Consider the following 13,005-nt stretch of genomic DNA (forward strand, 5'->3'; position numbering starts at 1 on the left):
TCACACAGAGGCTTAGATTTTTCTAACAGTTAACAGGAACAGAGGTATTACACTTAAACAAGCTAATGATTACAGATGTTACAATTTAAAATGCCTTTCCCCATGGTACCACTCCAAAGTCTTAAAGCAATTTCTTCTAGTATGCCTAAATATCATGCTTGTATGTATAGCAATTTTAAAATCTAGAAATATTGCATCATTTCCCATAATGGAAGGAGAGGTCACAGCTCTCTGAGAATGAACACCCATGTATGGGGGTTGTGTAGGTCTATCCAGCTACAGCTGGCTACAAAAGGTGCAGATTCTAAGGGTTCCTAACAACTCTTCTAGGACTACCAATCTGTGATCAACTATGATAGTTTGTTTTATTATTATTTTGTTTTAAACATGCCTTCAAGATTTATTCATTATTTATCTTATAAATGTTTTGCTTGCATGTGTGTATGTGCACCATGTGAATGCTCTGTGCCCATGGAGGTCAGAAGATGGCACCAGATCTTTCCAGAAGTGGTTGTGAACTACCATGTGGGTTATGGGAATTGAACCTGGGTCCTCTGCAAGTCTCTCTTGCCTCAGATGTGTTTTAATTGCGAACTTGACACAAGATAGAATCATCTGAGAACAGAGCTTCAATTGGGAAATTACAAAGATTGAGTTGGCCTGTGAGCATGTCTGTGGGGACTGTCCTATTTGTTAAGTGGAAGATCCAGCCCACTGTGGGCAGTACCATTCTCTAGGTGTGGTGGTGGGGAGGGGTCTTGAACAGTACAAGAAAGGAAAAAGCAAGTAAGCAAGCTTCCATGTGCTTATTCTCTCTCTGTTCTTGCCTCTGGGTGTCTTGCTTTAAATTCCTACTTTGACTTGTTTGCAGCAATGGACTGAAGTTGCTTTTGGTCAAGGTTATTTTATTACAGCAACAGAAATGAAAAAGAACAGAAACCAATCATTACTTCTAAACTCCTTTATACTTTATAAAGTGTCTTATCTAACAATATGTACATGGAAATAAAGATTCCAAAGACTTCACTCTGTAGTTAACAACTTCCAGTACTTTATTTTTCTTCTTGCTCAACTTGCTTGGCAAACTACTTGCACTTTTAAGATTCACCTGTAAATGTGTCCCTAGATGGCTACATAGTTATATTCTGTTAACAGCAATTTTTGAAGTAGAGGTCAGAAAGCCTGGAATAGTCACTTGTTTTCTATGACTTTTGTACTGTTTTACAAACTATGAAGCAGTTACTACTATGCCATTTTAAGCTGGGGAAATAAGGGCTCAGAGAGAAGAGGTAGCTTCAACAAGGTCCAGATTTCTACAATATGTACATACAGTCTATATTCTTTCCAGGCAGCCTGGGCTCCTCAGCACAATAGCACAACTGTGAGGAGGACTCCCACATGAGTCTTACTGTTACAAGTTCCCTTTCAGGATACATGAGATAATGTCAGGAGCACATGGCTGAGCGCCCTGGTGAGCATCACTTTCAGTCAATGATTCACTTTCAGTGAATGAACTCCAAGAGGACTTGGGTACACGAGAGAAATGGTGCACAGAGAATCCCAGTGCGGCTCAGCCACTGACTTCTGCCCCATTGCCCTCTATGCCCATAGACTGTACCACCTTTCCCCTCTATGCCAGGCCTTTAAGACCAACCATACCCACGGGCTGCCCTCCAATACTACCCAGGACCATATCAGTCTCCTCAGTGTCTTGCTGTTCCTACCAGTGTGAAGCTCTTGGGTGAAGCTGCCCAGCGCTTGACTGTGGTGAGTGGCCATTCCTGCAACACCTCCTTGGTCTTCTCATCCACCCGCATGACGGAATCCTTGGTGATGCCCAGGAGGCGGGGAACCAGCTTGTTCTTGCCTTTCATTTTTTCCTGGAATGAGGGAGGCCAAGGGTCGTCAGCCTTTCTAGAATACACTGTGTTTAGTGTGTTTTACCTGCAGTCTGTTAACTGGATAGATACGGCTGTTAGAAAAGCCAGGTGAATACCTCTGAGACAAAGGGATGGGGCAGGAGGTCACCAGACTCTGGATGGGTTCAGCAAAGTGCTGCTTCCTGGAAAGGAGCACTATCAGCAGGAGGGGTTGCAACAACACTGTGTCAGAAAGAAGGGACTGAACTGGACAGACACCCAGAAAGAAACTGGGAGGTGAAAACCAGGCATTACCATCCCAGGAAGCATGGGGGGGATGTGAAAAACCAAAGATGGGTAATGTAGAATTCAAAGCCTTAAAGTGAACCCACATGGCCCAATTAGGATCTTATTTTAAGGAGGTATAGATCCTTCCCCTTTCAAAAACATCTCTGCAATCCATTTACATTGTAGTGCTTGCTTGTGTACAGCTCCGGGTCTTGACTCTTTGTGGTGTTGTTTTTAGGGCATTATTTAGCATATGAAGATTTGTTATTGTGTATATTCATTGAACAGTGCTGCAGTGCTGTGTGATTTTCATACAGGTATAATGGGCAACGAGCATATCTCTCCTACCCTATCTCCAATTTTGTTTCTTTGATATATGGCCCATGCTGGGCTGCAATTCATAGCAATCATCCTGTATCAGCCTCCTAAGTGCTGGGGTTACAGGTGATTCTAAAACAACATTAATGATTAATAGTTTTTAAAAATAGGTTTTATCTATTGAGATGACTGATTCTTCCTTCACACTTACAGTAAATCATTTTTAATGATTTAGGAAGAACACAGGCATTTTTTGTTTGTTTGTTTGTTTGTTTTGTTTTGTTTTTTGAGACAGGATTTCTCTGTGAAAGAGTCCTTGCTGTCCTGCAACTCACTCTGTAGACTAGGCTGGCCTCAAACTCACAGAAATCCATCTGCTTCTGCCTCAGAAATGCTGGGATTAAAGGTGTGCACCTGGCTGGTGGGTATCTTTTGAGACTTCTGGGTTAGGAAGTGTTGTTCCAGTGAAAACATTGAAATAAGAACAAAGGAAAAGAGAAAGAACTGTAAGGAGAGGACACGCCAATGAGGTGGAGGGAGGGAGGGGGAAAGAGAGAAGGGGAGAGGAGGAGGGAGGGGGAAAGGAGGAGGGAGGGGGAGAGGAGGAGGGAGGATGAGAGAGGGAGGGGAAGGGAGGAGGGAAGGAAGGGGAGGAGGGAGGGAGAGAGCACAAGCATACAGGATAGGGGAGGCACAAAGATGGAGGGACAGAGGGATAAGGAAAAGGTCACAAGAAGGAAGTCTCATGGTAAGAAAGATTAGGAAGTAAAGGGCTGGAGAATAAACACTTGCAGCACACATGCCAGTCAACAACTTTATATATGATCTGTGAAGTGTTCCTGTAAATCAGCAAAGAACACCTCTCCAAAATGATGCAGAAAGTAGTTATAATAATAAAAATTCACCAAATAAAATTTCATTATTGTCAAACAGATTTTAAAAATGAGTTCTCAGAACTGAAGAAGGTATGAAAGGAATCATAATTAACAGAAGCTAAAAATGGTAGGGCCCAAGGCTGTAGAGATGGCTCAGCAGTAAAGAGCACACACTGCTCTTGTAGAAGGCCTGGGTTTGCCTCTCAGAACCCAGCTCAAGTAGCTCACAACCGCCTGTGACTTCAGCTCCAGGGAATCTGAGGGCTCTGATCTTCACAGGCACTAAGTTAACATCTGCATGCATGTACACACACACACACACACACACACACACACACACACACACACACACACACACACCTTAAAAATGACAACCCTTTATAGAAGAGAGTATGGCAATACCTACCCATCCAAAGGCTTAAAATTGTTTTCACTTTGACATAGGTTGCCTCTAGGAACACTTTGAATTTAAAATTTTAAGTATATGTCATAGTTTTGTCTCAGGAAACACAAGTGGAGCTTGTCCTAGTGAAAGGCTAGAAAGAACTCCAGTTTCCAATAACAGAAGACTTTATATAAATAAAGTATGACAATCCAAGAAATGTATTACAATGTTTAAAAATCACTTTGTGGGGCTGGAGAGATAGCTCCATAGCTGACAGCATTTACTGCTCTTGCAAAAGAACAGAGTTTGGATCGTAGCATCCACATGACAGCTAACCCATTGCTTCAGTTCCAAGGAATCTGACCACCTCTTTTGACCTCCAAAGGCACCTCATGCACATCACACACACACACACACACACACACACACACACACACACACACACACACACGGAAACATACAACACATAAAAAAATAGTAGGAAAACAACAGACTTTATAAAGCAAGAAGTACAGGATAAATGGTCCTACAACAACATAAAATTTATATATAAGAGAATCAGGTCCCAGGGTAGCCTTGGATTGAACTATGTAGCCAGGAATGACCGGAAACTCTGGATCTTCCTTCCTTTCCAAATTGTTGGGACTACAGCTACCATACCTGGCTCATCAAACAAATCTTTTAAGAAGTCTGTGTACATTACAGGAAAAGATGCTGTGTCTCCTGTGCTATTTTCTTTATTGCTAAAATTTCGTTTACTATTGCTGAACTGGTAGAACTATCAGGAAGAAAAACTTTTCAGTGGTATGTGCTGAAATACATAGACATACACAGTTGTCTTGAGTAAAGTATGTGTATGTTCACATTCACGTAGAATGCATGTTTGGGGGGAGTGTACCCACACCTGACATTGGGCACTTACACTTACAGCAGGCCCGATGCTCACTAAAATGCACATCACCCACAGACTTCAGACTCCACAAGATTACTGTCCTCATATTTCACTTTGTAAATGAAGACACTATTTGTGCGGTGGTTTAAAAGAAAATCCCCCCCTAAAGGAAGTGGCACTATTAGGAGGTGTGGCCTTGTTGGAGTAGGTGTGGTCTCAGAGGAAGTGTGTCACTGTGGGGGTGAGCTCTGAGGTCTCCTTTATTCAAGCTTCACTAAGTGAGACAGTACATCAATTTCCTGCTGCCTTCTGGTCAAGATGTAACCAGCTCCACGTCTGCCTGCACCCTACCATGCTCCTCATCATGATGATAATAGAGTGATCCTCTGAAACTGTAAGCCACCACCCCAATTAAATGTTTTCTTTGTAAGAGTTGCTGTGTGTCAAGGTGTCTTTTCACTGCAACAAAAGCCCTAAGACACTTTGTTTAAGGAAGCTGTGAACAAATGGTAAAGTCACCACGGGAACAAATGTCTAAGCTCAAAAACATCTTTGGGTCCTGTGTGGTGGCGCATGCCTTTAAGCCCAGCACTCAGGATGCAAAGACAGGTAGATTTCTGAGTTTAGGGATAGCCTGGTCTATAGAGTGAGTTCCAAGATAGCTAGAGCTACACAGAGAAATCCTGTCTTGAAAAAACCAAACCAAATGAAAACAACAAAAAAGCATCTTTAATATCGTGGGTGGTAGCCTAGTAGTCAGGAGACAGTCCCCCCCTTCAAGTTCAAGGTCAGCCAGGGCTGCATAATGAGACCCTGTCTCAAGATAGAGAGGGAGGCAGACAGGCAGGCAGACAGACAAACAGACCAACTGACCAAATGATCCACATAAGAGGAGGCCACAGTGTTGCTAGAGCATGTGTAGAAAATGGGAGAGAACAAAGCACTCTATGACCCTCAGGTCCTCAAAGGATACTGAGAAGAATTCAGTTCTTTATAACAAAGGGTCAGCTTCAAATTAAGGATGATATACATGACATGAATTCAATTTGGTTGTCAGTGGTCAACCATGATCGCCTATTCTAGAGGACTTTTAGGGCATTGAGTCTGTTGACTTTCAGGAATGTCAGAATAGCAGCGGCTAGACTGCAGAGCTGCCTGGAGGCTCTCTGTAACAGCAGGGCTCAAACTCATCAGCCCAGTGCTGGGGTTACATTGGGTCATGATTGGCTAGATGCTGTATCCGTCTGTGCAAGAGTTCTCACCAAGTTACTGCTTTACTGAATGGGACTAGGAAGACTCAGGTAAACACCCCCACCCTGGCCACTCACCTTTACCAGGAAAAAGGACACTCCATATGTTCGGAGGGACCGGGCAAGCTTGACATACTTGACCTTGGCTTCTATTTCACTCATTTCTCCACAGTTTTTATGTTCCTGCAAAAGCAACAGTGGGTGTGGGGGTGAGGATCTGTTACTGTAGCCTTCCACTGGGTGGACTTGGTGAGAGGAGGTCCCTGTGGACCAGGAATGAGTGACATTTCTGCATCAGATCTCTCCTACAGGACATGGGTGTCTGCTGACTGAGGAACAAACAGAGCCTGTGGGAAGTTCAGGTGCAGAGCTTCCCAAGTAGGTTACAGCAGAGTGCAAGGATCCACGCCCATACTCAGCATGGCAGGAATAACTGCCACAAGTCAATTTGATCCTCAAAGGTCCCAATATCCCAAATGGCCCAGGGTTCATATTTTAAGTGATAGCAAGAAAGATGTCCTTCTCAGAACAGGTAGGTGTCCTCTAACATCGATTCAGAATATGTCTTTTCCATGGAGCAAGACATACACATGTCCGAATATTATTTTTATTTGGAAATTATATTGGATAGAAATGTTTTATATACACAATTAATTTTTTAGCTTCTATTTCCATTTCAAAATCAAAGAAGATTGAGAACATGGATTCCCTAGAGTGTTTCAAGGTCATGTGGATAGCTGGGCTTTTCTTGTTGACTGTCTAAGATAGACGAGTCACTGACTTTAAAAATAATCCAAGATTTTCGAAAGCCCAAGCTCCCCAAATATAGCTTCAAAAACCAAATCTCAGGACAAAGGAGCTCTTTGTGTCTTTCCCAGTGCAGCTTAATGGCCCATCACCTTGTTTCAGTGTTACCGGAATAATGCCTTTGAAATTAAATGCATGCACGTTTTTTCTCAGAAGAGCTAAGTAACCTTTAGCAAGAAAGTATGAATTAAGATAATAAATCTGTCCAAAGGAGAGCTGTCAGCCTCTCTCCTCTTGAGTCACCGATCAGTCATTATATAAGAACACATGCATGGGGCACTAAACTATCATGTGTGGGATGTGCCTCATGAGCATGAATGAGGACAAGGGGTAAGGAAAAGAACAAATTTCTCTACATTTCAAATACCTGAAATATCCGCTTCTCAGCGCCTCTCTGCTTGATGTATTCTTTTGGTAGGAATTCCTTTAGACTGAGAAAGAGAGGGGGGAGGGGAGAGACAGCATTTATAACACTCTGTGGGGCAGGGAGAGCAGAGACTGTTGGTAAAACTCTCAGTTAAGTCACCAACATTGCTAGCATTTCATGGCACAATATGAAGAGGCAGCATTCCCGGATGCACTTACAAAAAACAAAAAACAAAAACAAAAACCAAGGGGGTTTTGGGCAACTGATGTATTTAAAGGAGGAAGGCCCCAGCATGCACCATCAGGTGGAAAGACAAATGTGGCCAACACATGCAGCTACAGCATGAGTCCCTTTGCAAGACAGGGAAGAAAGCATTTTTACAGCAAAATCATTTTATCTCAAAAAGTGTAAAGACAAAAGAATAGACCGGACGGAATCAGATTACTCAACACACCTTGCGTTAAGGTTTTCATTGGGGAACACACAAAATTGCAAAGAAATAGCTAAAACTCTAAAGCACACTGGCACAAACTTTTAAAAATGTACATTGTGTTGACACTACTACTACAAGAAAAATAATGAGCCTAAGAAATTTTGGAAAAATAGTCCTTGGACCATCCATCCCTAGTGAGATATACATTAATAGGAAATGAACAAAAGAAAATATCAACCAAAAATGTTGACTGTCATATTTAAATTTACCATCACATAACATGCTGCTATGATTGTGTATGCATTATGTGTGTACGGGCACACGTGTCACAGCACATGTATGGAAGTGTCTGTTCTCTTCTACTTTTGCATGGGTTAGGAAGAGACTTTCTGATCAAAGCACTAGAGGAAAGGATCCCATTGTGAATGAGTCACCCAAGGCCACAGTGCCAGCCCCAACTCACTCATCCACCAGTTTCAGAGACATTGACTAAGGCACTGCACATTTGGCACCTACAAGTTACCCTTTAATCTCATGGTACCCTATGAGATCAGAGTTTCAAAGGCTGCAGAGAGGAGAGAAGGAAAGGGAAGGGAACCACCCAGTCACACAGGAATGGTGACACCGGGTCAGGTGATTTCTTTTTTTAAAATGCCTAGAAAGCTGCTGGACTTAGAAAAGAATGATTAGGAAGAAAATCAGATCTGGTCTCAAACCCAGATGTTCACTAAAATTTCAATTTCTTTCCTTTTATGAAACTTGCAATATTACCTTTTTTGTTTATATTTGAAGGTATACAATATTTTTGATAGACACAGACATATTGAAAGGATTACCACAGTCAAGCAAATTAGTGTATCTATCACCTCACAATGTTAATGTATGTCAGGGATAAAGTACCTAAAATTTTTCTTAGCAAATTTCCAGTAGACAGTTATTGCGGTAAATAAGGATCAGGATAAACAAATAGGCCGAATAGATGTTTATTCAGGGAGAAATAACTTACAACCTAGACAGATGAACACCAGGAAATTCAACCCGATCCTCTCCTGTCTGAGTCACGCCAGAAAGAGAGAGTGCCTTCCTGGCCCCCTCCGACCTCCTTCCTCAGGTCACCTCCGCCCATCGCTCCACCCCCCAATGGGCGTGGTCAGAGCTACAGAAGGACTACCTCACTACAGACAGTATTAACTAGGGTCCTTGTGAAGGACATTTGTTCTTTAGTCATTGGTCCACAGAACTGAAACTGCTATTTGACTTCCATCGTCTCTCCATCTTCTCCACCCTCACCCTGGAATTTATCTTCCTGCCGTCTCTACCTGCTTTCTTCCTCTCCCTCTGCCCGCCTCCTCCCGGTCCGGTCCCACATCTGAGGATGGGCAGGTGTTCTGTCAATGAGTCCCATTTCCCTCCTCATTTCTCCATCTTGCTCATTTCATCTACATGACTTCAGGTTCATCCACGTTATCAAACAGGCAGACTCTCCTCAATGGCTGGTCACTATTTTATTGTAGACACACTAAACCCCCTTTTCTTATGTAAAATTGAAGCTTCCTGAACTAGCAGTTCCAACAGAAGAGTCCCCAAACACACAGAAGCTGCTACTGCTGGGGGAACTGTCCCCATATGTCCTAGGATTGCCACCAAAGGGGCAATAGGCACCTCCAGACGGGTTCTATCACCTCAAGACCAAAGACAGTTGCTGTAGCTGACATTAATTGACAAGAATGTGTCCAATTCATGGAGAACGAGGACTGAAAAGGGAACAAACAGAGATTTGAAGGGTCCATCAAGCAAAGGCTACAGTAGCGCGAAGTGGCAGGACCAAGAAGGACACTAGAAAACCAGCTTTGTTTTTCACTTCAGTCTTCATGTTGAGTCACCAAATAATAACAATAGCATCTCTAGTGGGTATCCTAGACACTTCTCTGAGTGTGATCCCTGGACCAGCAGCATCAGCACAAGCTAGGGACCGGCTAGAAACATCACCTTTCAGCCTCACTGGGACTGCTAAAAGGCGCAGTAGAGAGCTCTGTGGCCTATGTCAGCAAGCCTAGTTCTCAGGGAGACAGAGAAAACACAAGAAGTGGGCAGGTAGTTTCAATTACAAACCAGAAGACTCAGACTTGACTCCAGACTCCAAGATCGAAGTGTCTGTGTGACTGAGAGTCCTGGATAAGCTCTAGTGACTTGCAGCAAGACCACAGCCTGACGGAAGTCCTGGGTGAGTTGGGAATGCCTAGAGTGGTCACAAAAAGTGACCATCTAAAGATGAGGGTGAGAAAGACACATGGACCCCTCTGCACCACCACAGTCTGTGACATTTATAAAGAGCAGAAATTCGTGCCTCATAGTTCTGCAGTTCAGGACATAGGACATCAAGGTGATTCTATGTTCAGTCATCTGGAAAGGGTTGCACCCTCCTGAGAGGGACACTGAGTGCTCACCCAGGTGTTGAGTATAGCAGATGAATACTTCATCTTTATAAGGGCCTTGCCTGTATCCTGTGGTCCTGTCTACATGGTCTTAATGGCCTCATGGCCTCCTAAAGACCCCTCTAGTTAAGTCTAGCAGATGGGCAATCCCTGAAGTGTGGAAGGGACCAGCTAATCATGGCAGCCTGGAAAAGGCACAAGTACTGAAGATTTATGTCACTCTCACAGTGGTTCCCAAACTAGTTTGTGATTCCGAAACAAGTCTCAACACCCTTTCATGCCAGCCCAGGCCAGGGCCCTAGAACTCAGGCCAGCTTGGGGATGGATTAACCCAGTTCTTGCTGGTTTGCTGTGTTCTTGAGTTTGGACATCATGAGGCAGGTAAGCCAGGCCCTCAGAAGGCTGGTCAAGGAACAGAGTGAAAGTCATACCAGTCCTCACTTAACAAGCCTGGCAGGATCGCTCTGGGCTGTGATCTGCAAGTAGGTAGAAGCAACAAGGAAACACTCTTGCAGACAAGTACTTATTCGATCTTACTTTTAATGCAGTGGGGCAGAGACGGTGAGGTGCAAGGGGAAGACACAGCTGACTAAAAGCCCAGGTTGAAAGGCCTCCTCCAAGGTTAGTTTGAAAACACGGGCTCTAGCCAAAGATTCCACAAAAGCACACTAGCTCGGGAGGGGAAATACTGTTTGAACTGGAGCCAGCTTTCAAACTGATTCCGGGCCTCCCACTGCGACGAGAGCTTTGCTTGTTGACAGTAGGATTATCTAGAGTTTGTGGGGGAAATTTTCCAAGTCCACTCTGAAGTCTTTCAGAACCCAGATTCGCTTTGTTCTCTCGGTAAACACTGGAACAACCACACAGGAAACAGAGGTGCCAGCAATAGTGACTCAGCACCTTCCTCTACCTGTTCCCTGCTGCCCACCCTACACCAGCACGACACTCTCTTCGCACAGATGCAAAGAACCTTTCGCCCTGGTGTGCACACCTAGTAATTTGCCTTTTGCCACCTGCTCCATCTCCAACCTTTATGTGTAGGCCAGGATCCTATCTCAAATCCAGACTACTGCAACTATCTTTTGAAACATGATGCTAACTGGGAAATACTTCATGTCATAAAAAGTTTATTCTCCATAGTTCACATGCCTGTGTGGTGATGTGAATAGGTAAGGTCCCCATAGACTCATGTGTTTGAATGTTTTGCCCAAAGGGAGTGGCACTATTAGGAGGTGTGGTCTTATGGAGTAGGTGTGGTTTACTTGGAGGAAGTGTGTCACTGTGGAGGCACGCTCTGAGGTCTTATAAGTTCAAGTATGGCCACTGGGTCACAGATTCCTACTGTCTGTGGATCAAGGTGTAGGACTCTGAGCCCCTTCTCCAGCACCATGGCGGCCTGCACAACTCCATGTCCCACCATGATGATAATGAACTAGACCCCTGAAACTGTAAGCCAGCCCAATTAAATGTTTTCCTCTGGAAGCGTTGCCATGGTCATGGTGTCTCTTCAATAACAGCCTGTGATGAAGAAGTCCATGTTAACAGTACATTTGATTTATTGTGTGTTTGTGTATGCAACTGTGTGGTACATGCACAGGGGTGTCCTATCCTGTCACTCTCTGTCCTATTCCTTTAATAGCAGTGTCTCTAAATGAACCTGGAGCTAGATTGGCAGCCTACAGGTATCCTTCTGTCTCAGATAGTCATAGGGTTGCTGGGGATCTGAACTCAGATCCTTGTGCTTATGCAACATGTATCCTTACCCACTGAGCCATCTCTTCTTTTTAAGACAGTGTCTCATATAGCCCAAGATAGCCTTGCGCTCACTATGTAGCCAAGGATGACTTTGAGCTTTTAGTCTTCCTGTCTCAACTTTCTTAGTCCTGAGTTTGCAGGAATATGCCATCAAACCTGGTTCCTTCTTGATGTCTCCGATAGTAGCTGCCTTCTTGGAGTTACGTCTCACATACATTTTAACATACTCTTATGCCTCTCTGTATCTATGGATAATAATGTATCCAGTTTTTCTTTGTGGGTGTGAAGAGGCATGTTCTGGGATGTCTTGTTTCCTCTGAGAAGTCACTGGTGTTTTCATACATTCTGAAATGTGATGCCCCATGCCTTTTCTATTTGAGATTACTTGGGACTGGAGAGATGGCTCAGCAGTTCAGATACTTACTGCTCTTGCAGAGGACTGGAATTCAATCCCCAGAACCTGAATGGCACCTCACAACCACCTGCAGCTCCAGTTTCAGGGATTCTAATGCTCTCTTCTAGCCCTCCTCAGTTACCATGCACGCTTGGGATTTACACATACACACACAAGCAAAATATCCATGCACATAAAACAAGGACAAATATACTGTGTAAAAACAAAAACAAAAACATTTGCTTGCAGCCTCAAACTTATTAAATAACTGAGAACACCCTTGACCCTCATCCCCTGCCTCTGCCTCTAAGGGTCTGGGATAGAGGTATACATAAGGAGGTTGTACATGCTAGACAAGCATTGCCAACTGAGCTAAAACCTCAGGTCTCTCTCTTTTTTTTTTTTTTTTTTTTTGTAATTTAGCCATGCTAGGAATGGAACCCACATCAGCACCCCCTTAATAATTTGATTATAAACTTCAAACACATTACGATGTTCAGGTAGTGAACAATTTACACACACCTGCTAATGTTACCGTCATTCAAGTCACACCTACAGTACATGATCTAATGTCTCCTTTATCAGAAACTCCCATCTTCACCAACATAAAAGGCCCATGGGAGGCTTTTACTCAACACCCCTTAACATTTTTCATGGGCTTTCAAGGGGCATGGAGGGAGTCATGATTGCAATGTCTTATTTTGCTGCTGACTTAGGAGTTACTAGTTCTTTAAACTGACACATAGTGTGTCAGCCTCTCTCAGCAGCATCGGCTCCACACCATATTCTCCCTATGTTTCTAGAAATAGTTCATACTCAGTATTTAAAACACCAGCCTGCAACAAATGCAATAGAGACAGCTCCATGATTAAGAGCACTTACTACTCCATCATGAGGTCTGGAGTTCAGATCTCTCCACTTACACAGGTGGATGACAAGACCCTTGA

General features: G+C 43.6%; 1 protein-coding gene across 1 annotated transcript in view; it reads right to left on the minus strand.

Annotated features, from left to right (window-relative positions):
• Positions 1 to 13,005, minus strand: part of Tln2 (talin 2) — a 401,603-nt gene that overhangs the window by 142,475 nt on the left and 246,123 nt on the right. Inside the window, exons 10-12 of the mRNA XM_051197857.1 lie at positions 7,042 to 7,105; positions 5,946 to 6,050; positions 1,725 to 1,880 (exon numbers count right to left, since the gene is read on the minus strand). Of these exons, the coding sequence (XP_051053814.1) occupies positions 1,725 to 1,880; positions 5,946 to 6,050; positions 7,042 to 7,105 (325 nt within the window). The remainder of the gene's footprint in view (positions 1 to 1,724; positions 1,881 to 5,945; positions 6,051 to 7,041; positions 7,106 to 13,005) is intronic.

The sequence above is a fragment of the Phodopus roborovskii genome, unplaced genomic scaffold, assembly GCF_943737965.1.
Source record: "Phodopus roborovskii unplaced genomic scaffold, PHOROB, whole genome shotgun sequence".
In the NCBI taxonomy this organism is placed as follows: domain Eukaryota; kingdom Metazoa; phylum Chordata; class Mammalia; order Rodentia; family Cricetidae; genus Phodopus; species Phodopus roborovskii.